We start from the raw sequence: 26,336 nt of genomic DNA on the forward strand, positions 1-26,336 counted from the left end.
ATGTCTGTCTGTTGTGCAGCCGCCACAGACCCAGGGTGCATCTCAAGTCTAGCACGGCTAGCATGGCTTCTTCCCCTCATCTCTTCTCCTTATGGCTTCCTCTCTACTCCATCTGGCTTCCTTTCCTCGTCTCCTCTCCCTCTGCATTTATCCATAAACAAAGGAATGGTGGAAGCAATATAGTGGAAGCCTACTGGGAAGGAAATGAGACAAGAGAAGGAGAATAAGGACAGGAGGCAACTTTAGACTATAGTGGTACCTCTCCCAAGTGTGTCAAACTGTGGGTGACTGTGCTGTTGCTCAATATATTATTGACTGAGGCTTCAGAAAATTGCTGCAGTGACACTGTGGATGTAGGTATTTCTTCGTACCACAACCCTGCCCCCATTCTGTCCTTTCTCTGCTATTCCTGAGGATTGCCATGCATATTGAATCAAGCCTGCCGCTGGGAGGGAGTGTGTTTGTGTGTGTCTTTTACAAAGTATCAACACTTGACAGATAGGGAAAGAGAGCCCTCGTGTGGCAACTCCTGTTACTACAACCTGTGCGTGTTGTTATCAACGCTAACAACTCTACGTTAGTGTTTCTCAATCCATTCCTAGCCTGGCTAGGGTTTGCACATTTATGTGCTAGCCAAGCACTATAATTCATCTCATCGAGGGCTGGGTAAGCACAAAAACGGATATCCTGGTAGCATCCCACAGGAATGGATTGCACACCTCTATTACAAACCACTAAACACAGGAGTTCTACTAGGTCTATGATCAAATCAGTTTGCACTGCATATTTTGGCTCGTTCAAATACATTAAAGTCCGCTTTGCAAGTGCCATTGTAACTGGGCCCACACTAGTCTTTGTAAGGTGGATGTTATAACGATAATTATTATGCGCTGCCATCGGTAGTAGGGGCATCTGCTTAGACAATAAACATTGGCTGTGTCCCAAATGTAATGCAATGCAAACCTCGGAGGTCCTGAGGGGATATGTGTCACTAACTGCACTGATTATGTGCATATTTGATTAGTGTTTACTGCTATGCTAATGATGAAAGTAAATTCAATGCCTCCAAAGAGAAGTCTATTGGGTCATTCAGAGTCTCATAATGCCGTCTAGCTACACTCAATGTGTGTGGTGCCAGAAGACGTCCAGGGTGCCCCCCCATGTTTAATTAACTGCAAATCATATTCTTCACCTTTTTGTTGAAATTACGAAAATGTAAGTGGTTGGGTGCTGGTTAGAAATTGATATCCTGTTGAAATAACCGGATTATCTGCGGGTCACTAACTGTTACTTTATGTACTGGCTGGTGTATATCGTGTTTGCCAGAGTTAGGTGGCGAAGGTCTGGGCGCTCCTGCTTCCGTAACTACCCAGTCATACCAAAATCTAGCATCGTTAAACCAGCCTGGTATAGCAAACTCATGTTCTGTTTCACGTCACGTGTCAAATTGACAAAAAATGCAGAGGGATTAAATATAAATGAACAGGTTGAATCTCTGTTGACGCATTAGTCTCTGCATCGTAGCAGCATCAGTTTGGCTCTGAACACAATAGGGTGTCGCCCAAGGTCACAGAGGTTTTTCGCAGTCTGAAAGGACATAACAATGGAGTTTTTCAACAGTGATGGAGGTCTAGGAGCTGGCAAGCTTCCCCCAGGAACGAATAGCAGTGCAATATTGTTTAGCTTGGAGTGGTGGGCCAACATCAAAGCGGAGATGTCTGCCAGGCCTGCCACACAGGAACCCTACCTGCAAGAGTTGAGTGCCATCAACGTAAGTTATGACGCTGTGATAGAAGTACCAGGTGAGTTTGTGTACAGAGAACCAAGGGGGACCTAGTAACCTTAGAGACAGCAGTAGTAAGGTGCCAGGTATGATGCCAACAAAAAGAGTGCAAAGCCGGAGACGATTCAGCGTGAGTTGCAGCAGTAGTTTGCATCGTAGCAGCATTGGTTCGGCTCTGAACTCACACGAAGGTTCTTCAGTCTGGACACAATGGAACCCTTCAGACAGAGCACTTCATTTAAGTCTTATCGTTGTGAGAAAATGCATTAGAAATATTCAGTTCATACGCGCTTCATGTCTACAAAGAGAAAAACACAGGACCGGTGTATGAGACTGTCACCACAGGCTAAACACAACCCACCTCAGTAATTCACCATGTAATGTATTGGGTAACACCATTCAACATTTTTAAAGGAGAATATAGCCAGTCAACAATAGAGACGTCTGGTCAGGAGGCCTTTAATGGAAGATTCGCTCAAATTAAGGGGATGTATTGATTGGTTCTCAAATGTTTTTCTTGGGGGATTTGAAAAACCAAGTTGTGTAATGCAAGGGGCGGCGCGTGGCTGTTTGCTGAGACTAGAGAACCAACCAGTAAAAGCAGAGCCACCGCGTCATTATCGACGCATCATGCCAACTGCATCAAAATAGCCTTTCCAGACTGAAGTCAGGAGGACTTAAGACTTTGGTATGAGGTATGCGCCAGACTACCTATATCCCAAAAACGACTTTGAACATAACCATATTCAAGCACACTGCAAATGTAATAGTGTACAGATAAACATGTCAAATATACATGCTTTTTAAAATCCAGGACATGTTGAGGAAATTACAAAAACAGGACAGTTTCAGACTTTTTTTCCCAAAGTTTTTTTTATTCGATGACAATATACAAGAACATCTTGAGCACGAGGAACATCCCTGATTCTCCGGGCTCACTGTAGGGAAACAGAGGAAGAGAAGTTAGTTCACCTGCAAAACAGAAATTCACAATCTCCACTTACAACAACTCAACTAGAGGAAGAGGGGTAATTGGGCTGAGGGTTCGAAGGGTAATAGTATTGAAATTGGGAACAGATGCATTTTCTAGAGACGAAGCTCAACCTACATATTTCAAAAAAAAAATATGTAAATGCATCCAAATGAAAAACTGTAATATTGCAGTTAACTGACATTTTTCAGCTCAGTGAAGAATTTATAGGGCAGTAGAGTATAAAATAATATTGAAGTATATAGCAAAGTACAGTTGAAGTTGGAAGTTTACATACACCTTAGCCAAATACATTTAAACTTCTCACAATTCCTGACATTTAATCCTAGTAAAAATTCCCTGTCTTGGGTCAGTTAGGATCAGCACTTTATTTTAAGAATGTGAAATGTCAGAATAAATAGTAGAGAGTGATTTATTTTCACTTTTATTTATTTCATCACATTTCCAGTGGGTCAGAAGTTTACATACACTCAATTAGTATTTGGTAGCATTGCCTTTAAATTGTTTAACTTGGGTCAAACGTTTCAGGTAGCCTTCCACAAGCTTCCCAGAATAAATTGGGTGAATTTTAGCCCATTCCCCCTGACAGAGCTGGTGGAACTGAGGCAAGTTTTATAGACTTCCTTGCTCGCACACACTTTTTCAGTTTTGCCCACAAATTTTCTATAGGATTGATGTCAGGGCTTTGTGATGGCCACTCCAGTACCTTGGCTTTGTTGTCCTTAAGCCATTTTGCCACAACTTTGGAAGTATGCTTGGGGTCATTGTCCATTTGGAAGACCCATTTGAGACCAAGCTTTAACTTCCTGACTGATGTCTTGAGATGTTGCTTCAATATATCCACATTATTTTCCTTCTCATGATGCCATCTATTTTGTGAAGTGCACCAGTCCCTCATGCAGCAAAGCACCCCCACAACACGATGCTGCCACCCCCGTGCTTCACGGTTGGGATGATGTTCTTCGGCTTGCAAGCCTCCCTTTTTCCTCCAAACATAACGATGGTCATTATGGCCAAACAGCTCATTTTTGTTTCATCAGACCATTTCTCCCAAAAGTACAATCTTTATCCCCATGTGCAGTTGCAAACCGTAGTCAGGCTTTTTTATGCCTGTTTTGGTGCAGTGGCTTCTTCCTTGCTGAGCTGCCTTTCAGGTTATGTCGATATAGGACTCGTTTTACTGTGGATATAGATACTTTTGTACCCGTTTCCTCCAGCATCTTCACAAGGTCCTTTGCTGTTGTTCTGGGATTGATTTGCACTTTTCGCACCAAAGTACGTTCATCTCTAGGAAACAGAACGCGTCTCCTTTGTCAGTGGTATGACGGCTGCATGGTCCCACGGTGTTTATACTTGCGTATAATTGTTTGTACAGATGAACGTGGTACTTTCAGGCATTTGGAAATTGCTCCCAAGGATGAACCTGACTTGTGGAGGTCTACAATTTTTTTTCTGTCTTGGCTGATTTCTTTAGATGTTCCCATGATGTCAAGCAAAGAGGCACTGAGTTTGAAGGTAAGCCTTGAAATACATTCACAGGTACACCTCCAATTGACTCAAATGATGTCAATTAGCTTATCAGAAGCTCCTAAAGCCATGACATCATTTTCTGGAATTTTCCAAGCTTTTTAAAGGCACAGTCAACTTAGTGTATGTAAACTTCTGACCCACTGGAATTTTGATACTGTGAATTATAAGTGAAATAATCTGTCTGTAAACAATTGTTGGAAAAATGACTTGTGTCATACACAAAGTAGATGTCCTAACCGACTTGCCAAAACTATAGTTTGTTAACAAGAAATTTGTGGAGGGGTTGAAAAACACATTTTAATGACGCCAACCTAAGTGAATATAAACTTCAACTGTATATTGTATTAAATGAAACTAGGAACTTTAACATTTCAGAGAAAAGTCGTATGACTAGGCACGTGGTTCAGTTGTCTCACATCGAGACAGTGGGCTATAAATTATTATCATCTTAGACATGCTTTAATAAACAACCACCAAAGGTCACCGCTCATAACGCATGTTAGCATAACTGTACTGAGCGTTTGATCAATACATAGTCATAATAAAAGAGTTTAATAGGAGAATAAGAATGGTAATCGTTTAGAAGCAATTAAATAGTTTTTTTTGTTGATATGACGTTAGTTGATATTATAATATTTGTCAGAGAATAAGTACCACCAGCCAGGGTAGGTTTAGGAGTTTGGGGGAAAAGGGGGATGGAAGATGGGTTGAAGTAGTAAGGATGCGTGCTTGTAGATAAGGTTGTTGGAAGACTACAGGTGAGATCTCTACAGGTGAGGTACCAAGAGATAAGATTCAATGTGCAATTCAACACAATATAACACACCATGCCCTGTTTTCTTTATACCTGTAACAGACACCTCATTTCTGTAAAAAAAAATCCATGGGAGGCAAAATAAAAGGCAAAAGGATGAAGAAAGTAATGTTAAACTCTTTTACTTCAAATAATTCACACTCCTATTGTAGATCTCTGAATGGCATAAGATTTGAGCCTATAGATGAATTTCATTCAGTTGGGGCCAATTCCACCAAGGAAAAGAATACAAAATCAAAGCTAAATGCTGAGCGCCAGATGCGGACATGTCAATAAATGCACACAAATGCAGCTTCTAGATACGTCCCTCAATACATTCCTGCAGGATCCCTGGGGGATGCACATGTGTGTTTTAGCCCAGCACTGAGACTTGATTAGTTGAATTATGCGTGTTTGTACTGGGATAAAACAAAAATGTGTACTGCATTGGGGTCCTTAAGGAATGAATTGAGAAACTGCTCTAGTTCCTAGTCTTTCAGAGATCCACTAGGCAACCTACTGTTGAGTCTTAGGACCACACTATACGGTTCAACCTGGGATCTAAACCACTATTAGTGCTCAGTTCACACTCGCCAACATTAGTGTCATGAGTTAGAATGAGCAGCTAAGTATTAACTGGTAGGTGACTGAACTGAAACCCAATGTGGATGTTAGATAAATCCACATGTAAAAAGGCACCGTAGCTTTTTAGGTTATATAATGGGAAGATGGGGATGAAGTCTAACAGGAGTTAGCTAGGAACATCACCCCTAAGTAGTAGTATCTGCACACAGCAGTTAGTCTACTGATGAAAACAACATTTACCTTCTACATTCCCGAAGAACAGTAGATAAGAGAAGATGACAATGCATATTAAAACAGTAAGAACGTATAAATAAAGAAAGTACTAACAGACTTGGGAAGAAGGAAAGATACACATGTAATTAATGATTAATACGAAATAAGTGAAACTTGGGGTGCGTTTCAATAGTCTCAAGAAATTCCCTCTTCCCTCCATCTGAACTGATGTGAAATTCGCTTGGGTGAAAGCAGCCATCTAGCATTATGCATTCACCAACTCTGCTGATTTACAGTGCAGATGAAGGAGAATAAAAGGAGCTATTGTAAAAATGTGACTATTGAAATGCATCCATCCTTGAACAAGAATAATGTACCATAGGGAGAATGGCCACATTACCTTTTTGCCAGCAGCGCCCACACTGGCTTTCTTGGTGCCTCGTACTTTCTTCATTCTGTTCTTGCGTTCCTTGCGCTGTTTTCTGGAGGACTTCTTCTTCTCATAGAGACCGTGCTGTGAGAACAGAAAACCAAACATTTTAACCAAACAGCACTGCGTCCACTGTGTGTGGGTTATCTTTCCATTAGTCAGCATCACTGGCAGACAATACTTGATAATGATGGGACTCATAGAAACTATGTACAGACTTGGTGTCATACAAATAGAAAATATTGCCTAAAAACTGCTATATCCATTCAATTGGTGCATTCCACAAACAAAGGCCCACTTGTTTCCATTTTTCCAGCATCCACTCACCCTGGCCAGTCTGTGCTTGGGCTCGTTTTTCTTAGCGTAGTCGAGAGAGTCGTAGACCATGGCGAAGCCCGTCGTCTTGCCGCCACCAAACTGGGTCCTGAAGCCAAAGACGAACACCACATCAGGGGTGGTCTTGTACATTTTGGCCAGCTTCTCCCGGATCTCAGTCTTGGGGACTGTGGCTTTGCCCGGATGGAGGACATCGACAACCTGGAAGCGGAGACAATGGACAAAAGTTTATGACCATGCAGCACTAGAAAACTAGCACACAAGTGATCTTGATGCTTCCTAACATTTAACAGATCATTTAATCAATAGACCATCAGGGCAGATCATGACGGTCTTTTGATCTACTGATAGCGGTCAGCTGAACACTCAGTATGAAGAGATGTTTTGTTTTGGTGGTATACAGTGGTAGGAAAGAAACATTTTGGCTTACCATTTGCTTCCTCTGAAGCAGCCGGTTTGTCATGAACTTTCGGGTTCTGACTGTCACTGTGTCGTTCTGAAAGTAGATGGGGGAACAGAGTTTAGGGACCCTACACACATCTAGATACTATACACACACGTAGCAAGACACGTAGTATACATCAACACAAGTATTGAAACAAGACATTGGCTTTGTCAGGTAGCAAGTTAGTTAGCAGGCCATTATGAAAAGTTACTTGTTGCATTACAATTACACATCAGATTACAAATCAACTGTTACTCTAATAGTGAAATGCTTAATTATGGGCCCTTCACAACAATGCAGAGAAAGAGGAAAAAATGTAAACGTAATAAAAAGGTAAAAACAATTCGTAACAATAATGTGGCTATATACACGATACCAGCACCGGGTTGATGTGCAGGGGTACGAGGTAGATATGTACATATAACTAGGAATTAAGTGACTAGGCAAAAGGATAGATAAACAGCGCATGTGACAAGGCAAAAAAGTTAGTGCAAAAAGGGTCAATGCAGATAGTTAAATAGTTTACCAAATAGTTACCCGGACTAACTATTAGCAGTCTTATGGCTTATGGTTAGAAGCTGTTCAGGGTCCTGTTAGTTCCAGACTTGGTGCATCAGCACCACTTGCCATGCGATACCAGAGAACAGTCTATTACTTGAGTGGCTGGAGTGACAATTTTTAGGGCCTTGTTCTGACACAGCCTGGTATAGAGGTCCTGGATGAGTTCCGCCACTGATGTACTGGGCTGCATGCACTACCCTCTGCAGCGCCTTGTAGTAGGATGCCAAGCAGTTGCCATACCAAGCGCTGATGTAGCCAGTCAAGATGCTCTCAATAGTGCAGCTGTATAACTTTGAGGATCTGAGGGCCCATGCCAATTCCTTTCAGCCTCCTGAGCAGGAAGAGGCTTTGTCGTGCCCTCTTTACAACTGTCTTGGTATGTGGACCATGATAGATCCTTAGTGATGTGGACACAGAGGAACTTAAAGCTCTCGACCCGCTGCACTACAGCCCAGTCGATATGAATGGGGGTATGTTTGGCCCTCCATTTCCTGTAGTCTACTCTCAGCTAGTGTCTAGCTGATGTTGAGGGAGCGGTTGTTCTCCTGGCATCTTCCCTATAGGCTTTCTCATCATTGATCAGGCCTACCACCGTCATGTCATCAAACGTATCATGCCATGCAACAAGAGGTAGCTAGCAAACTACATTACTTGGATTTAGCAGCTAGATAGATACGAGTGACAAGTCCAAGATATACTTTTGAGGACAGTCCTAAACCAAATCATAGCGACAGGTTACTGCATCAATAACTAACATCCTGGCTATCTACTGTAGCCAACCAAGGCAAGTTAACTAGCTAAGTTAGCTTCCATCTACTCAAATCATGTAAACGAACCACTTCAAACACCGGAGCACTTCTGGACAGGTTGACTACAAGGAACATGACAAAGATCATGCATTTGTGGTAACTTAGCGTTAGTCATCTTGTCGGAACTAGCTAGTTACCAGAATCCTAATACCACTTTACAAGTGACATACTGTGCCAGGGAGGCTCACTAGCCACAGCAGTCGAGGACACCTTGCTAGCACATACCTTAGCATGTAGCTAGCCATATTGCCTGTGCTACCCAAATAATAGTATTAGACAAGACTGGACAAAACCACAATGTCGCCGCCAACACGTAGTCGTGGAAAATAAGAAGCCATGTGTTACAAAAGTATTACTGAATGGTTTGTACAACTGAACAGGTCCAACAGCCGGGCGCTTGGCTAGGCCACCGAAATTCATCAGTTCATAAAAGACTAAAAACTACTTTTACCATTTCAATATTCTAATATTCCTACAGGAATGGCTTATACATGTATTTGAACTTCGTGATTTTAATAACGATGAGAGGATGGTAAAGATAAACAAAAGATTTAATTCTACATTTTATGCCACAAGACTCACCATCTTGACATCAGCCTCTCAGGGACGAGGAAAAGGAGGAAGGACCAGATGCCGGCCAACCAAACGCCTGAATGCAAGCCGTGCGACTTGAATACTTGCCTGAATAAAAGTACATTCAAATTATTTGAGAGACCACATAGGGAAATAGAACGTGTCGTTTTTGTATTTTTTAATGTATTATTTCTTTCAAGTGTATATGACTACAGAGTGTCACTCAATCAAATAAATGCCCATGTAATTTTAGCAAAACACATGAATGTATGCAATACAGTATGAATAACATGTTTGTTCATTACAAATGTATTAATTGATGACATTTTATTCATCTTGCAGCTACACAATCATGCCCTGATGCCCTTTTTCCAAAAGTAGCCCACCACAGTATTATACAGTATATGTTTATGTATCATTTTGTTTATTATTGAACGACGTAAGTATTTCTATTCACATGATTCATGGAAATGGACGGTAGTAGACAAAACAAAGAGCGCAATTTTTGAGTTTGTATTTGTATTTGTATTTATTAGGGATCCCCATAAGCTGTTGCCAAGGCAGCAGTTACGCTTCCTGGGGTCCAAACACATTAAGGCACTTACATTACATATAAAACAAAATATAAAACAGTACATCATATAACATTATTACACCACTACATATCTACAATACAAAATGTATAATACACACCATACAACAATATACGTGTGTGTGGAGTGTGTATGCTTGCGCTTGTGTGCGTCGCTACCTTTGTGTGTGCCTCTTCACAGTTCCCGCTGTTCCATAATGTGTAATTCCTACCGGTACCGCTAGATGTCAGTAAAGTAGTGTCAATGACAGCCTGGTCAAAGATTTATTTAACCTTTATTTAACCAGGCAAGTCGGTTAAGAACACATTCCTATTTACAATGACGGCCTATCCCGGCCAATCCCTACCCTAACCCGTACGACGCTGGGCCAATTGTGCGCCACCCTATGGGACTCCCGATCACGAGCGGTTGTGATACAGCCCTGGATCAAATCAAATCAAATCAAATTGTACTAGTCACGTGTCGATTACAACAGGTGTATTACAGTGGAATGCTTACTTACGAGTCCCTAACCAACAATGCAGTTAAAAATAATAACACGAATAATAATAATAATTAAAAAGTAACAAGTAATTAAAGAGCAGCAGTAAAATAACAATAGTGAGACTATATATAAGGGGGTACTGGTACAGAGTCAATGTGCAGGGGAACTGGTTAGTCGAGGTAATTGAGGTAATATGTACATTTAGGTAGAGTTATTAAAGTGACTATGCATAGATGATAACATCAGAGAGTAGCAGGGGTGTAAAGGGGGGGGGGGGGCAATGCAAATAGTCTGGGTAGCCATTTGATTAGATGTTCAGGAGTCTTATGGCTTGGGGGTAGAAGCTGTTTAGAAGCATCTTGGACCTAGACTTGGCGCTCCGGTACCGCTTGCTGTGCGGTAGCAGAGAGAGCAGTCTATGACTAGGGTGGCTGGAGTCTTTCACAATTTTTAGGGCCTTCCTCTGACACCGCCTGGTATAGAGGTCCTGGATTGCAGGAAGCTTGGACCCAGTGATGTACTGGGTTGTACACACTGGTCTGTAGTGATGCCTCTAGCACTGTGATGCAGTGCCTTAGACCGCTGCGCCACTCATGTGATACTTTTGAGGAGATGGAAAGCTCCATTTGAATAGCTCCACTCAATTAGTATTTGGTAGCATTGCCTTTAAATTGTTTAACTTGGGTCAAACGTTTCGGGTAGCCTTCCACAAGCTTCCCACAATAAGTTGAGTGGATAGGTGGGTTTTGGTTAGATAACGTGGTATAAGTGGGAGAGGTGGGTTTTGGTTAGATAACGTGGGAGAGTTGGGTTTTGGTTAGATAACGTGGTATAAGTGGGAGAGGTTGGTTTTGGTTAGATAACGTGGTATAAGTGGGAGAGGTGGGTTTTGGTTAGATAACGTGGGAGAGGTGGGTTTTGGTTAGATAACGTGGGAAAGGTGGGTTTTGGTTAGATAACGTGGTATAAGTGGGATAGGTGGGTTTTGGTTAGATAACGTGGGAGAGCTGGGTTTTGGTTAGATAACGTGGTATAAGTGGGATAGGTGGGTTTTGGTTAGATAAAGTGGTATAAGTGGGATAGGTGGGTTTTGGTTATATAACGTGGTATAAGTGGGATAGGTTGGTTTTGGTTAGGTAACGTGGTATAAGTGGGAGAGGTGGGTTTTGGTTAGATAACGTGGTATAAGTGGGAGAGGTGGGTTTTGGTTAGATAACGTTGTATAAGTGGGAGAGGTGGGTTTTGGTTAGATAACGTGGTATAAGTGGGAGAGGTGGGTTTTGGTTAGATAACGTGGCATAGGTGGGTTTTGGTTAGATAACGTGGTATAAGTGGGAGAGGTGGGTTTTGGTTAGATAACGTGGGAGAGGTGGGTTTTGGTTAGATAACGTGGGAGAGGTGGGTTTCGGTTAGATAACGTGGTATAAGTGGGAGAGGTGGGTTTTGGTTAGATAACGTGGTATAAGTGGGAGAGGTGGGTTTTGGTTAGATAACGTGGTATAAGTGGGAGAGGTTGGGTTTTGGTTAGATAACGTGGGAGAGGTGGGTTTTGGTTAGATAACATGGTATAAGTGGAATAGGTGGGTTTTTGTTAGATAACGTGGTATAAGTGGGAGAGGTGGGTTTTGGTTAGATAACGTGGGATAGGTGGGTTTTGGTTAGATAATGTGGTATAAGTGGGAGAGGTGGGTTTTGGTTAGATAACGTGGGACAGGTGGGTTTTGGTTAGATAACGTGGTATAAGTGGGAGAGGTGGGTTTTGGTTAGATAACGTGGTATAAGTGGGATAGGTGGGTTTTGGTTAGATAACGTGGTATAAGTGGGACAGGTGGGTTTTGGTTAGATAACGTGGTATAAGTGGGAGAGGTGGGTTTTGGTTAGATAACGTGGTATAAGTGGGAGAGGTGGGTTTTGGTTAGATAACGTGGTATAAGTGGGAGAGGTGGGTTTTGGTTAGATAATGAGGGAGAGGTCGGTTTTGGTTAGATAACCTGGTATAAGTGGGTTTTGGTTAGATAACGTGGTATAAGTGGGATAGGTGGGTTTTGGTTAGATAACGTGGTATAGGTGGGATAGGTGGGTTTTGGTTAGATAACGTGGTATATGTGGGATAAGTGGGTTTTGGTTTGGTAACGTGGTATAAGTGGGAGAGGTGGGTTTTGGTTAGATAACGTGGTATAAGTTGGGTTTGGTTAGATAACGTGGTATAAGTGGGAGAGGTGGGTTTTGGTTAGATAACGTGGTATAAGTTGGATAGGTGGGTTTTGGTAAGATAACGTGGTATAAGTGGGAGAGGTGGGTTTTGGTTAGATAACGTGGCATAGGTGGGTTTTGGTTAGATAACGTGGTATAAGTGGGATAGGTGGGTTTTGGTTAGATAATGTGGTATAAGTTGGATAGGTGGGTTTTGGTTAGATAACGTGGTATAAGTGGGAGAGGTGGGTTTTGGTTAGATAACGTGGTATAAGTGGAGATAGGTGGGTTTTGGTTAGATAACGTGGTATAAGTGGGATAGGTGGGTTTTGGTTAGATAACGTGGTATAAGTGGGAGAGGTGGGTTTTTGTTAGATATTGTGGTATAACTGGGAGAGGTGGGTTTTGGTTAGATAATGTGGTATAAGTGGGAGAGGTGGGTTTTGGTTAGATAACGTGGTATAGGTGGGAGAGGTGGGCTTTGGTTAGATAACGTGGTATAAGTGGGAGAGGTGGGTTTTTGGTTAGATAACATGGGAGACGTGGGTTTTGGTTTGATAACGTGGTATAAATGGGAGAGGTGGGATTTGGTTAGATAACGTGGTACAAGTGGGAGAGGTGGGTTTTGGTTAGATAACGTGGTATAAGTGGGAGAGGTGGGTTTTGGTTAGATAACCTGGGAGAGGTGGGTTTTGGTTAGATAACGTGGTATAAGTGGGAGAATTGGGTTTTGGTTAGATAACGTGGCATAGGTGGGTTTTGGTTTGATAACGTGGTATAAATGGGAGAGTTGGGTTTTGGTTAGATAACGTGGCATAGGTGGGTTTTGGTTTGATAACGTGGTATAAATGGGAGAGGTGGGTTTTGGTTAGATAACGTGGTATAAGTGGGAGAGTTGGGTTTTGGTTAGATAACGTGGTATAAGTGGGAGAGGTGGGTTTTGGTTAGATAACGTGGTATAAGTGGGAGAGGTGGGCTTTGGTTAGATAATGTGGGAGAGGTGGGTTTTGGTTAGATAACATGGGAGAGGTGGGTTTTGGTTAGATAATGTGGTATAAGTGGGAGAGGTGGATTTTGGTTAGATAACGTGGTATAAGTGGGAGAGGTGGGTTTTGGTTAGATAACGTGGTGTAAGTGGGAGAGGTTTGTTTTGGTAAGATAACGTGGTATAAGTGGGAGAGGTGGGTTTTGGTTAGATAACGTGGTATAAGTGGGAGAGGTGGGTTTTGGTTAGATAACGTGGTATAAGTGTTATAGTTGGGTTTTGGTTAGATAACGTGGTATAAGTGGGAGAATTGGGTTTTGGTTAGATAACATGGGAGAGGTGGGTTCTGGTTAGATAACGTGGTATAAATGGGAGAGGTGGGTTTTGGTTAGATAACGTGGTATAAGTGGGAGAGGTGGGTTTTGGTTAGATAACGTGGCATAGGTGGGTTTTGATTAGATAACGTGGTATAAGTGGGACACAATGCAGATGGCCCGGTTAGCCAATGTGCGGGAGCACTGGTTGGTCCTCCCAATTTAGGTAGTATGTACATGAATGTGTAGTTAAAGTGATTGTGCATATATGATAAACAGAGAGTAGCTGCAGTGTAAAAAGAAGGGGGGGGGGGGGTTATCTAACCAAAACCCACCTATCCAACTTATACCACGTTAACTAACCAAAACCCACAATGCAAATAGTCCGGGTAGCCATTTGATTAGCTGTTCAGGTGTCTTATGGCTTGGGGGTAAAAACTGTTGAGAAGCCTTTTTGTCCTAGACTTGGCACTCCGGTACCGCTTGCCATGCGGTACTAGAGAGAACAGTCTATGACTGGGGTGGCTGGGGTCTTTGACAATTTTTAGCGCCTTCCTCTGACACCGCCTGGTGTAAAGGTCCTGGATGGCAGGCAGCTGGGCCGTACGCTGTCACGAGAATTTTCAATCCCAATGATGATAACTAAACAATCATTTAAGCTTTGACCAATTCCCAAGGTTCGTAAGACCCTGGGTTTAATAATAATTAGGCAAAGACTCAGATTCTGCAAAAGGTTCGTGGTTCTTTATTCATGAGAGCTCTAAAGTCAAAAATGCATACACAGTCATTTTATAACTCCCCCCCCACACACACTCAGACAGTTTATCACTTTTATACCAGCCTAAGCCTCCCTAGTTTAGAGGGGCCTTGAAAAGGCCCTCTTTCCTGTTATCAGTTTTTCAGAGTTACAACCAGGTCATGTGTAGTTCAATTGTCCTTTGTTTTCTCAACCATACTTTTCTCACCCTTAACTTGTCTCACACATACATTATTGAATTATAGTTTTATAATTCTAATACATTTCACATAGTCTTATACGTTTCAGGGTGAAATTGTTTAGTCATTACTTTAAACATATAAATTCCTTTATCATACGCATTACCCTCTGTAGTGCCTTGTGGTCAGAGGCCGAGCAAATGCCGTATCAGGCAGTGATGCAACCAGTCAGGATGCTCTCGCTGTTGCAGCTGTAGAACCTTTTGAGGATCTCAGGACCCATGCCAAATCCTTTTAGTTTCCTGAGGGGAAATAAGCTTTGTCGTGCCCTCTTCACGACTGTCTTAGTGTGTTTGGACCATTCTAGTTTGTTGTAGATGTGGACACCAAGGAACTTGAAGCTCTCAACCTGCTCCACTACAGCCCAGTCGATGAGAATGGGGGCATGCTCCTTTTCCTGTAGTCCACAATCATCTCCTTAGTCTTGGTTACGTTGAGGGATAGGTTGTTATTCTGGCACCACCCGGCCAGGTCTCTGACCTCCTCCCTATAGCCTGTCTCGTCGTTGTCGGTGATCAGGCCTACCACTGTTGTGTAATCTGCAAACTTAATAATGGTGTTGGAGTCGTGCCTGTCCATGCAGTCGTGGGTGAACAGGTAGTACTGGAGGGGACTGAGCACACACCCCTGGGGAGCTCCAGGGTTGAGGATCAGCGTGTGTTGCTACCTACCCTCACCACCTGGGGGCGGCCCGTCAGGAAGCCCAGGATCCAGTTGCAGAAGGAGGTGTTTAGTCCCAGGATCCTTAGTTTAGTCATGAGCATTGAGGGTACTATGGTGTTGAACGCTGAGCTGTAATCAATGAATAGCATTCTCCCGTAGGTGTTCCTTTTGTCCAGGTGGGAAAGGGCAGTGTGGAGTGCAATAGAGATTGCATCATCTGTGGATCTGTTTGGGCGGTATGCAAATTGGAGTGGGTCTAGGGTTTCTGGGATAATGATGTTGATGTGAGCCATGACCAACCTTTCAAAGCACTTCATGGCTACGGACGTGAGTGCTACGGGTCTGTAGTCATTTAGGCAGGTTGCCTTTGTGTTCTTGGGCACAGGGACTATGCTGGTCTGCTTGAAACATGCTGGTATTACAGAATCAATCAGGGACATGTTGAAAATGTCAGTGAAGACACCTGCCAGTTGGTCAGCACATGCCTGGAGCACATGTCCTGGTAATTCGTCTGGCTCCGCTGCCTTGTGTATGTTGACCTGTTTAAAGGTCTTACTCACATCGGCTACGGAGAGCGTGATCACACAGTCGTCCGGAACAGCTGATGCTCTCATGCATGCCTCAGCGTTACTTGCCTCGAAGCGAGCATAGAAGTGATTCAGCTCATCTGGTAGGCTCGTGTCACTGGGCAGCTCGCGACTGTGCTTCCCTTTGTAGTCTGCAATAGCTTGCAAGCCCTGCCACATAAGACGAGTGTCGGAGCCGGTGTAGTATGATTCAATCTTAGCCCTGTATTGACGCTTTGCCTGGATGATGGTTCGTTGCAGGGCATAGCAGTATTTATTGTAAGCTTCCGGGTTAGAGTCCCGCACGTTGAAAGTGGCAGCTCTACCCTTTAGCTCAGTACGAATGTTCCCTGTAATCAATGGCTTCTGGTTGTGGTATGTACGTACAGTCACTGTGGGGACGACGTCCTCGATGCACTTATTGATGAAGCCAGTGACTGATGTGGTGTACTCCTCAATGCCATTGGAAGAATCCCGAACATGTTCCAGTCTGTGATAGCAAAACAGCAAATCAGGCCTACCACTGTTGTATTGTCAGCAAACATGAGGTTTGAGTTGGAGACGTGCGTAGCCACGCAGTCAGAAATGTAGATTCCATGAAAACAAAAATCTGACATAGATTGATTTTTCATGACGAGTCCCCGTGCTTGTCTCAAAGCAGCGCGATAACACTTTCCCAATCATAACGCAGCTGAAATTATGGTTAACCACACACAGCTATTTCTTTAAAGTATTTAAAATGGCTGGATGACCTTGGGAGTTTCAGTAAGCAACAACATGATAAATGTCGTCAATGGTATTAGTCTACTTTTTTCCAATATTTTCGTCATTGAGTGATATTCATTTCCACAGTAATTATTGATTTAAGTTGTGGTTAAGAAAACATGCATGAATAGTGGTAGGCTTTGTGAAGTCATGTGTGAAGCGACGGGCCTCACAATGTTAAGAACTGCCACGAGGATGGTAACATCCTAGTAACTGGTGCTGCCTATCAACCATCATTATGAAGCATAAATCTTGTGAATGCGTTGCTTACGCCAGACTTAGCTTCGACAAGTCTTATTTTTGGTTGGTACAACAGGTATAAATTCTGATCCAAAAGTTGGACGTAGCTATGCCCGACCTAGCATTAAAGACTAACTTTTACCCCTAACTGGTGCAACCAGAAGAAAACAGAGAGACCCAGATGTACTGCCAGTTCCATGTTGGATCTATATGTAATAGCAATTAACACTTAGGAGTGACAGACAGAGTGACCGACAGAGTGACAACAGAGGAGCACAAGGAGAAGCAAAGACAGGCAGACGGTGACAGACACAAAAACAGACAGACAGAGACAGTGACAGCAGAGAATATATGCAGAGAGAGATGGAAAACAGGGAGGCAACGAAGGGCCCGGTTATAGTGGTGAGTTGAAAGGAGGAGGACTATGCTACACCGGTCAATGATAAAGTAACAGTTGAGGAACACTGTAATATAAAGTACTGCCTATGTTACGTGTCAGTAGCATTACTGCCTGTGTGTGTAAGTAGCATGGGGTGCGGGTGTGCATGAGGTGACGTGGGCTTGTATGGCTAAAATCTGTGACTTATTCCACTTATTTCATTTGCTGTATATAGGCTTATTTTTTTCATATTTATTTAGGCAGGGTGGAGTCCTTATTTGAGACTTATTGAAGCGATAGGCCTAAGTCAAGATAATATCCCTGCTGTGTCCCATGCATCACCAGAGATATATACGTAAATACGTGAGTATAGCCTATTCCTCTCTCAGTGTGGAGACACTCCAGCTGTGCTACTAGCTCTCCTTGACCACTCCGCTGCATCGCGCGCTGGCATGTTGCATCATCACTCAAGCATCATTAGGCTATAGGACGTTGATAGGAGAACATTTAACCACCTCATGTAACCTATAACTGCAATGAAATATTGAGGATGATGATCATCATCATCATCATGGGATAGAAAGGAGTGGCTATTTAGGGTTCAAGGACGGTGTTATAGCCCATCCTGTCTCAGAGCATTTCGTATTATTCTATATGTAAATCCGAGACACTCCAATGAGTTTGACATGTTACGTTTCATATGGTATGTATTAATTTGTGGATGTCCATCATCCATTTGATATGATATGTTATGAATTACAATTCGTAAAATTCAGTACCAGTCAAAATATTTGTCCATGAAGGCCTGATTCACGCAGTCTTCTTTGAACAGTTGATGTTGAGATGTGTCTGTTACTTGAACTCTGTGAATCATTTATTTGGGCTGCAATTTCTGAGGCTGGTAATTCTGATGAACTTATCCTCTGCAGCAGAGGAAACTCTGGGTCTTCCTTTCCTGTGGCGGTCCTCAGGAGAGTCCGCTTCATCATAGCGCTTGATGTTTTTTGCGACTGCACTTGAAGATCCTTTCAAAGTTCTTGAAATTTTCAGCATTGACTGACCTTCATGTCTTAAAGTAATGATGGGCTGTTCTTGCCATAATATGGACTTGGTCTTTTACCAAATAGGTCTATCTTCTGTATGCCACCACTACCTTGTCACAACACAACTGAAAGGAAATAAAGTTAAAACAGAAAAAGATAAAAGTGAAGTAGGCATAGGACAACTTAATCGCATAGCCTTTACTAACCCCTTAAAACGTTTCAATGTCCAAAAGAAAGAAAACGGATTTCAAGTGTAAAGAATATAAATGGACACTTCTCAGCTAGCACATTTGGTTCCTTGGAAGTTGTGGGAATGTACGTTTTTGATTTACCATTGGTTCTGAGAATTAAGTTTCCTGACCGGCAGAACTGAACATTTTTTAAACGTTCTGAGAAAGGAAGTGAACATTTCACCTGTTCTAGGAACATTGATTTTGAGATTGCAGGGAGATTCTGATACTATGGTTCCCTGAAAGTTTTCCTGGGAGGTTTAATTAATAATAACTTAACCTTAAAACTTTCACTGAATGTTTTAATAACATTTTTAAAGGGTAGGTAGCATAAATGTAACCAGTGCAAAGTTTTCTATTTTTGGAGTTATTACATAAAACCGATCAGAATTCAAAATAAGTCATGTCAGAAAATGTTTTTCTGGGATGTGATGTAATATGGAGGACCGGGGAAGCCAGCCTATTCCCTCCAACAGAATTAACTTCAAATGTATATCTTCAAATTAAACCAAATCGTTTGCACTTATAACTTCTGATTTCAATTTAATTTTCAACCAACTTACAAGCAAATACTTTATGAATTTATTGTTACAAATCAACTTGTAAGGTTGCTAGCCAACTAGCCTGATAATGTTAACCCTACTAGCCTGCTAACTGTAGCCCTACCAGCCTGTTAAACGTTACATTAACACTGAATGAGTCAGCCAGTTTCTATCAACACCTAGCTTACAGGCACATTAAAGTAAACCAAAGTTTGAGAAATACGTAACGCCATCTAACCATATATCAAATAATGTTAGCTATATGCAGGTATCTTAGTCAGCAAGCTAGCCAGCCAGCTAAAAAAAAGCATGCCAGCAAGCCAGCCGGGTAATTACATTTACATTTAAGTCATTTAGCAGACGCTCTTATCCAGAGTGACTTACAAATTGGTGCATTCACCTTATGATATCCAGTGGAACAACCACTTTACAATACAACATCTAAATCTTTTAAGGGGGGTTAGAAGGATTACTTTATCCTATCCTAGGTATTCCTTAAAGAGGTGGGGATGTTAGCTATTTTGCCAACTAATGTTAGCTATTAGCCTAGACAACCAGCACGGCTATGATCGGCATGCTAGAACCCAACTACTGGAGATCAGTTAGAATACAACTAATACAACACAACTGAAACCTAACCGCAGATCATAAGAGCAGAGATTGATGGGTGGGGCCTGTCATGCCAAATAGTGTCCTCCGGCCAAATAGTCCCCCCCTCTGCATCACAATGGGATTCGATGAGTTCTAGCTTCTGTTGCTAGGGCTGTTGCCAGAACTTGCACAATTCTGACTGGATTACGTAATGAACCAAAGTGTCCATTGCAATGCTGGTTGCTTGGCTCTATTTTACCTCGTAGTGGTTGCGAAGGAAGGAGGATGCGGGCAGTTCTAGTTCTATTTCACCAGCATAAACACTTTCACAGTCCTCATATATTTTTACATTTTAGGCAAGTTAGTTAAGAACAAATTCTTATTTACAATGACGGACTACCAGGGAACAGTAGGTGAACTGCCTTGTTCAAGGGCAGAACAACAGATTTGACCTTGTAAGCTCGTGGATTCGAGCCAGCAACCTTTCAGTTACTGGCCCAATGTTCTAACCACTAGGCTAACTGCTGCCCCTATTTAAGGATGGCCAGCCACACAGAAGGGTGATTTTTACTAAGGAGGAGAAGGAGGCTGTGCTGACCAATATGCCTGCTAGCCATTTCGGAGTGAAGCGCATGATTGCCAAAATCAAACTATGCTTCTTCTGACGGGGAAATGGACAGCTGGGCAAGTGAAATAACCTTTGTTTATCAATCACATTATATTATATCAGAAAATATTATGATTTCAATGAACGTCATATCAGAGAGCACAAAATGTTTCAATATGTCACTTTTTGTTTAAAGGTCAGTACCATGTCTAGCCTGCCAGAAGTTTGAGAGGGCGAAGACTGTGGCAACGGAGTTGAAGCCATCAAAGTTTTTTCACCATGGCACATGATCGGTAAGTGTCTCAATTCAAATTTTCCCCTGATAAGTTGTTTTGTAATGGTTACTTTATTTGACCACAGCAGAGTTCAATATTATAGAATATGTGTGTGTGTGTGTGTGTGTGTGTGTGTGTGTGTGTGTGTGTGTGTGTGTGTGTGTGTGTGTGTGTGTGTGTGTGTGTGTGTGTGTCAGTATCCTTACAAATATGAAAATGTGCAGACTGTATGACACAAATAAGGGTAAGAATAAAGTAATCTTCTCTCTAACACTTTAAATATTATGGGCGGACCTCATCGGACTCGTCACAAAATCCAGGAATGGCAACTGGTGTCTGATGGCGACCGATCACTTTACCAAGTGGGTGGAAGGCAATACCCATTAAGGTCAGTAAAGGAAGACTATGTGCCTAACTCTAAATTCCCTTCTATAACCCTTAAAAAGTGTGCTTGGAACCAAAAATAGATTTGTTTTGTATGATACCTATCAAGGACGAGACTGGCGAGGCCACCTCCAAGGCGATGGTGGACATCTTCAACACCGGTTCTCCTGAGGTCATCTTGAGTGACCGAGGTCATGAACGCTGGAACAAGGTACGGATGTTATAGGTTATATTCTGTCACCAATGGTTTGTTTAATTAATTTTTACAATTTGTTTTTGTTTTTCTATGGTACATAATCCGACATATTTCAATATCTTACATTGTCAATAATCACTTTCCTAACCTCTCCTTCAGGTTTGGTGAATCGACCAACCAGACCCTCAAGATTGCCATGGAAGCCCCTTGTTGGTACAAGGAAGGGTTGGAGAACAACCTGAAGGTTGGGAGCTGCAGCTGTTGACTGAGGTAAACAATGCAATTGTATATATAATTATTGCATATATTGTAGTCTTTAAAATGTGTGATTGACTTAGTGTTGTTGTTAGTCTATTGCTATTTTGTATAACGTACTTTCAGATCACTGAAACCCCACCTGATGTGGTGGAAGTCGTCGAACCAGATCAGAACGCCTTCGAGGACCACCTCCAGGCATGGACTGAGAAGGATGTGGAGGTTTTTGACCAGGTAAAAATGATTGTCCACTGTTAATTTATTTTCTGACTGGCCAAGAGATATGTAAGAAATGTATTTGTAATATGAAATATAATTGCATTTATTCCTGTTCTCAATCAAGGTGAAACTGAACATGGACAAGGCGCAGGAGAAACAGAATGAGAGCTACCGTAGCAGAGTCATTAAGGAGATCAAGTGCTATGACATACCGGCAAATTACTTGGTTTGGAAGAAGGATGAAAGGAATGCGAGACCTGGGAAACCTCGCTGCTCTTTCGCTCCTAGCTGGGGTCACCATCTATTAAAGTGAATATAAAAAATGATTTGCACACAAAATTACCTGAAGCTAGTATTAGTTTCCCTAACACTAATATTTTGATCTTTGTCTTCCTATGCTTACCTCGGTGGTGAAAGCCAACAATCTTCTACAGTTGGAGCAGTTGGACGGTCGACCACTGAAAGCACTGACACCCTACACTTCAGTGAAGCCCAATAGAAAAAGTATGTTAAGCTTTGGTTGACATTTGAGAAAGCAAGAAATGGTAGTTATGCTGAGCTTATAAAAAATGTAGCTCTTCAATTTACCTCTCCAAATGACTTTAGGACCATCGACTGTCTGAGCCCCCCAGGAGGTATCCCATCCACCAGAACCAGGGAGTTCAGATCAGTCTGATTCTCTGTGCTCTGAGTCGGAGGGGAACCAGTTTGAGGTAGGCTATACCTTCCAAAAGTGTTGAAATGTACATATCTCCCATTTCTAACACTGCACGAATCCATCAAATGTTCTCACAGTAAAGTGTAACCTGTGCATTTGCTTGTTTACGTCTTGTCTCCTACACTGTTCCCTTTAACTATGCTCCTGTTCTCCAAGAGCTAGGGGTTCTGCCCAACACCCAGACGTGGATCCACCTGATGTCCTCCATTACCAACCACCTTTCATTACATCATCTACAGCTACTGTTGTTGTCATTATCTGCTAAGAAAGTTGTTTTGCTCTATCATACTGGGCACATAATATGTGAGATACACAGATTAACTAAAAACACTAGTCCTGCAAACACTCAGAACAAAGCGAGCAGCAGGGCCTGGACTTTGCAGTCTCCCTCTTCAAGTCCCCCTTCCGAGACTGGCTGCCTGTTGAGAACAAGTGACAGGCAGAACCTCCCACCCACACAGCAACCACCTCATCTATTTTCCACACACCAGAATGCAGTATTTTAGTCTATGATTGCCATGCGAGTGTACAAAAAAATCTGTGAAAATAAATGAATGACACAACTGTACCAAAAACTATCAAAGTTTATGTATTACAATCTTAAATATTGCCAGGTTGGTTTTCACAGCTGTTTCACAAGGTGTTCATTATAGTAAGTTGTAAGTTATCCTTTGATGGTATTTATTTGTTCCATATTATTCATTGTTGTATCCAAAACCTACAATAGATTCATATATACTCAACCACAAGGGTGTACTGATGAGCTATGCGAGATAGAAAAAACAATCATAGTAGAGGACTACTGAAATGATATTATTTCAGTGTAGATAAGGGAAGTGCAGGTTAAAATAAAATCATGACAGCCAGACAAGCCAGTGTTGAATCGAACGGATTTGCATATGAATGGAGTGGAAATTAGCTGACTTTGTGATCTGTAAGGTAAGTAACTTTAATGTGTCAAGCAGATTACACATTTCTTTGCCATTTCCAAAATATAGCAACGTTTAAGACATGGATTTAATGTTGTAATGTTAACAAGGTACCCAAAAGTAGTTTGAATTAATATTTTAATTTTATTAGCTAAACAAAACTTGTTTAAACAGCAAAATTGTGGCGGAAATCAGCCTTGTTTGCATAGCGATGATGAAAATAACATAATTTAGGCTGTAATGATCTCCAAAATTTGAATAATCAGGTCATCACACCGTTGATATAGCAACGGACGCTAATAGTTTATCGAATCCCATTGTGACGCAGAGGGGGACACTATTTGGCCAGGAGACATTATTTGGCATGACAGGTCGATTGTTGTTTGGTGGTATTATTCATTTGTAATGTAAGTGCCTTAATGTGTTTGGGTCCCAGGAAGAGTAGCTGCCATGGCAGCAGCCAATGGGGATCCTTAATAAATAAAAATACAAATCAGATGGTAAGAGTCAGGGAAGATCCAAAAGCTATAGCGAGAAAAATCCAAAATAGATAGATTCCAGATATCAGTCAGCTAGTCTACTTCACAGAGAAAATGCCGAAGTGGGGGGGACATAACTTTTAATTTATTTGTATTTTATTAATTTCTTATCCAGTCGGATAAACACTCCAAACAGCCTACCAGAACGCTCGGAGGCGTCAGCATGGCCCTAAAGCACACCATTACCTCGTTGTGTATCACATTCCAATGATAAAACTGGGGGGGACAAAAATGCTATTTCAGAATGTGGGGGCAGAATGCAGTCTTACCTAGCTACAGGTTATGGAAAATGTTCTCTTTTAGTATTTGTAAAAACATTTGAGTAAATACTACAGTAATATCCCCAAAAACAATACAATAAATACTACAGCACAGTACAGTCTGCAAAATACTACAGTAAACATTATTACAGTTTGCAAAAATACTACAGTAAATACTACAGTATACTAGTCAGCAAAAACACTACAGTAAATACTACAGTATATTACAGACAGCAAAAACACAAAGTAAATACGACAGTATACTACAGACCACAACAACACTATAGTAATTAATATGGTATATTCAAAAAATATATCATTTATACTGTAGTAAACTGTAAATACTACAGTATAATACAGTAAATACTACAGTAAAGTCTGCAAAAACACTACAGTGAATACTATAGTATTCCTACCATAGTATACCATACAAGCATTTTGCTATACCCACAATAACATCTGCTAAGTATGTGTATGACCAATACATTTGATTTGATTTGAGTATAGTATTTTTTCATGTGAGCACTAAGCTCTCCCAGTTTGAGTCTGATCAAAACTCTCACTCTCACTCACGGTCTCCTCTCTTCACAGTGTTGTCAATTGTGGAAGGTAATGTACCTATTTTTATAGAAAGCTCCATAAATGACTTCCAAGGAAAATTTTAGATCAGGTGAGATACGGTTTGTGTGTGTGTGTTTGTGTGCAGTGTCTGGAATGGAGATGGAAGCTTACAAACCCTCATCCAATCCTAACCCTTTCCCTCTCAGTATGGATTCCCTGTCCAGCTTAAATGTATACTGTTCATTCAAATATATAGGAATTAAACAAATGTAGCAGGAAAAATACTTTTAAAGTTGTCCAACATTCATACTTACATTTGAAGTCGGAAGTTTACATACACTTAGGTTGGAGTCATTAAAACTCGTTTTTCAACCACTCCACACATTTCTTGTTAATAAACTATAGTTTTGGCAAGTCGGTTAGGACATCTACTTTGTGCATGACACAAGTAATTTTTCCAACAATTGTTTACAGACAGATTATTTCACTTATAATTCATTGTATCACAATTCCAGTAGGTCAGAAGTTTACATAAACTAAGTTGACTATGCCTTTAAACAGCTTGGAAAATTCCAGAAAATGATGTCAAGGCTTTAGAAGCTTCTGACATCATTTGAGTCAATTGGAGGTGTACCTGTGGATGTATTTCAAGGCCTACCTTCAAACGCAGTGCCTCTTTGCTTGACATCGTGGGGAAATCAAAAGAAATCAGCCAAGACCTCAGAAAAAAATTGTAGATCTCCACAAGTCTGGTTCATCCTTGGGAGCAATTTCCAAACGCCTGAAGTACAGAAGTATAAACACCATGGGACCAAGCAGCCGTCATACCGCTCAGGAAAGAGACGTGTTCTGTCTGCTAGCGATTAATGTACTGTAGTGACCCGCACAGACAGCTGTGTGTTATGTGTTAGGCTATTAGTTGGTTGTCTGGTACTTACCAGTACCCAGTGTTCGTGGGATCCGACATGCCAATCAACCTGCTATCTGCCAATCACGGGAATGCCTGGAATGTTCTGATGCTGGGCATCCTGGTGGTTGGCGGAGTGGCGTGGAGGGGGTTGGGCAGGGGGATGGAGCATTGGAAGTTAAGACCAGGTTTAGCCATTGTACTTCCTCTTACGTCTGGGCTTCACAAGAGAAGGTCACGGTTGGTTTGTAGGGTATCTTTCATTTATTTGGCGTGGGCTACGGCCAAACAGTAGCCTGTGTAAAGTTGGGTTAATAAACCGTCAATTCGTTAACTCAGTCCTCTGTCTGGACAATTGTTCCTTTATGATCTAGTCTGGTCATTACAGTACTTTGGTGCGAAAAGTGCAAATCAATCCCAGAACAACAGCAAAGGACCTCGTGAAGATGCTGGAGGAAACAGGTACAAAAGTATCTATATCCACAGTAAAACGAGTCCTATATCGACGTAACCTGAAAGGCCGCTCAGCAAGGAAGAAGCCACTGCTCCAAAACTGCCATAAAAAAAGCCAGACTATGGTTTGCAACTGCACATGGGGACAAAGATCATACTTTTTGGAGAAATGTCCTCTGGTCTGATGAAACAAAAATAGAACTGTGGGGCCATAATGACCATCATTATGTTTGGAGGAAAAAGGGGGAGGCTTGCAAGCCGAAGAACATCATCCCAACCGTGAAGCACGGGGTGGCAGCATCATGTCGTGGGGGTGCTTTGCTGCAGGAGGGACTGGTGCACTTCACAAAATAGATGGCATCATGAGGGAGGAAAATTATGTGGATATATTGAAGCAACA

At 41.8% G+C, this 26,336-nt stretch overlaps 1 protein-coding gene and 1 long non-coding RNA gene across 5 annotated transcripts; one reads left to right on the forward strand and one right to left on the reverse strand.

Moving 5' to 3' along the window:
- Positions 1–2,634: 2,634 nt before the first annotated feature.
- LOC106608423 (40S ribosomal protein S24) lies at positions 2,635–9,157 on the reverse strand. Of its 3 annotated transcripts, XM_045722026.1 has the most exons (7): positions 9,059–9,157; positions 7,092–7,157; positions 6,653–6,862; positions 6,296–6,409; positions 5,923–5,925; positions 5,152–5,171; positions 2,635–2,721 (listed from the first exon to the last, which is right to left on the reverse strand). In XM_045722026.1, the coding sequence occupies exons 1-6, from the start codon at positions 9,059–9,061 to the stop codon at positions 5,166–5,168; spliced, it is 402 nt and encodes a 133-aa protein (XP_045577982.1). In that variant the 5' UTR covers positions 9,062–9,157; the 3' UTR covers positions 2,635–2,721; positions 5,152–5,165. The 3 variants fall into 3 exon arrangements, with proteins under 3 accessions (XP_045577982.1, XP_014061833.1, XP_014061837.1); XM_014206358.2 differs by lacking the exon at positions 5,152–5,171; XM_014206362.2 differs by lacking the exons at positions 5,152–5,171; positions 5,923–5,925.
- Positions 9,158–21,005: 11,848 nt separating this feature from the next.
- LOC106608826 (uncharacterized) lies at positions 21,006–22,840 on the forward strand. 2 transcript variants are annotated; one of them, XR_001329591.2, is made up of 7 exons: positions 21,006–21,110; positions 21,255–21,365; positions 21,477–21,584; positions 21,694–21,878; positions 21,987–22,073; positions 22,176–22,282; positions 22,444–22,840. It is a non-coding gene; the product is annotated as an uncharacterized lncRNA (long non-coding RNA). The 2 variants fall into 2 exon arrangements; XR_006758908.1 differs by having other exon boundaries at positions 21,694–22,073.
- Positions 22,841–26,336: the final 3,496 nt, after the last annotated feature.

This window comes from Salmo salar, chromosome ssa01, assembly GCF_905237065.1.
Source record: "Salmo salar chromosome ssa01, Ssal_v3.1, whole genome shotgun sequence".
Lineage (NCBI taxonomy): Eukaryota > Metazoa > Chordata > Actinopteri > Salmoniformes > Salmonidae > Salmo > Salmo salar.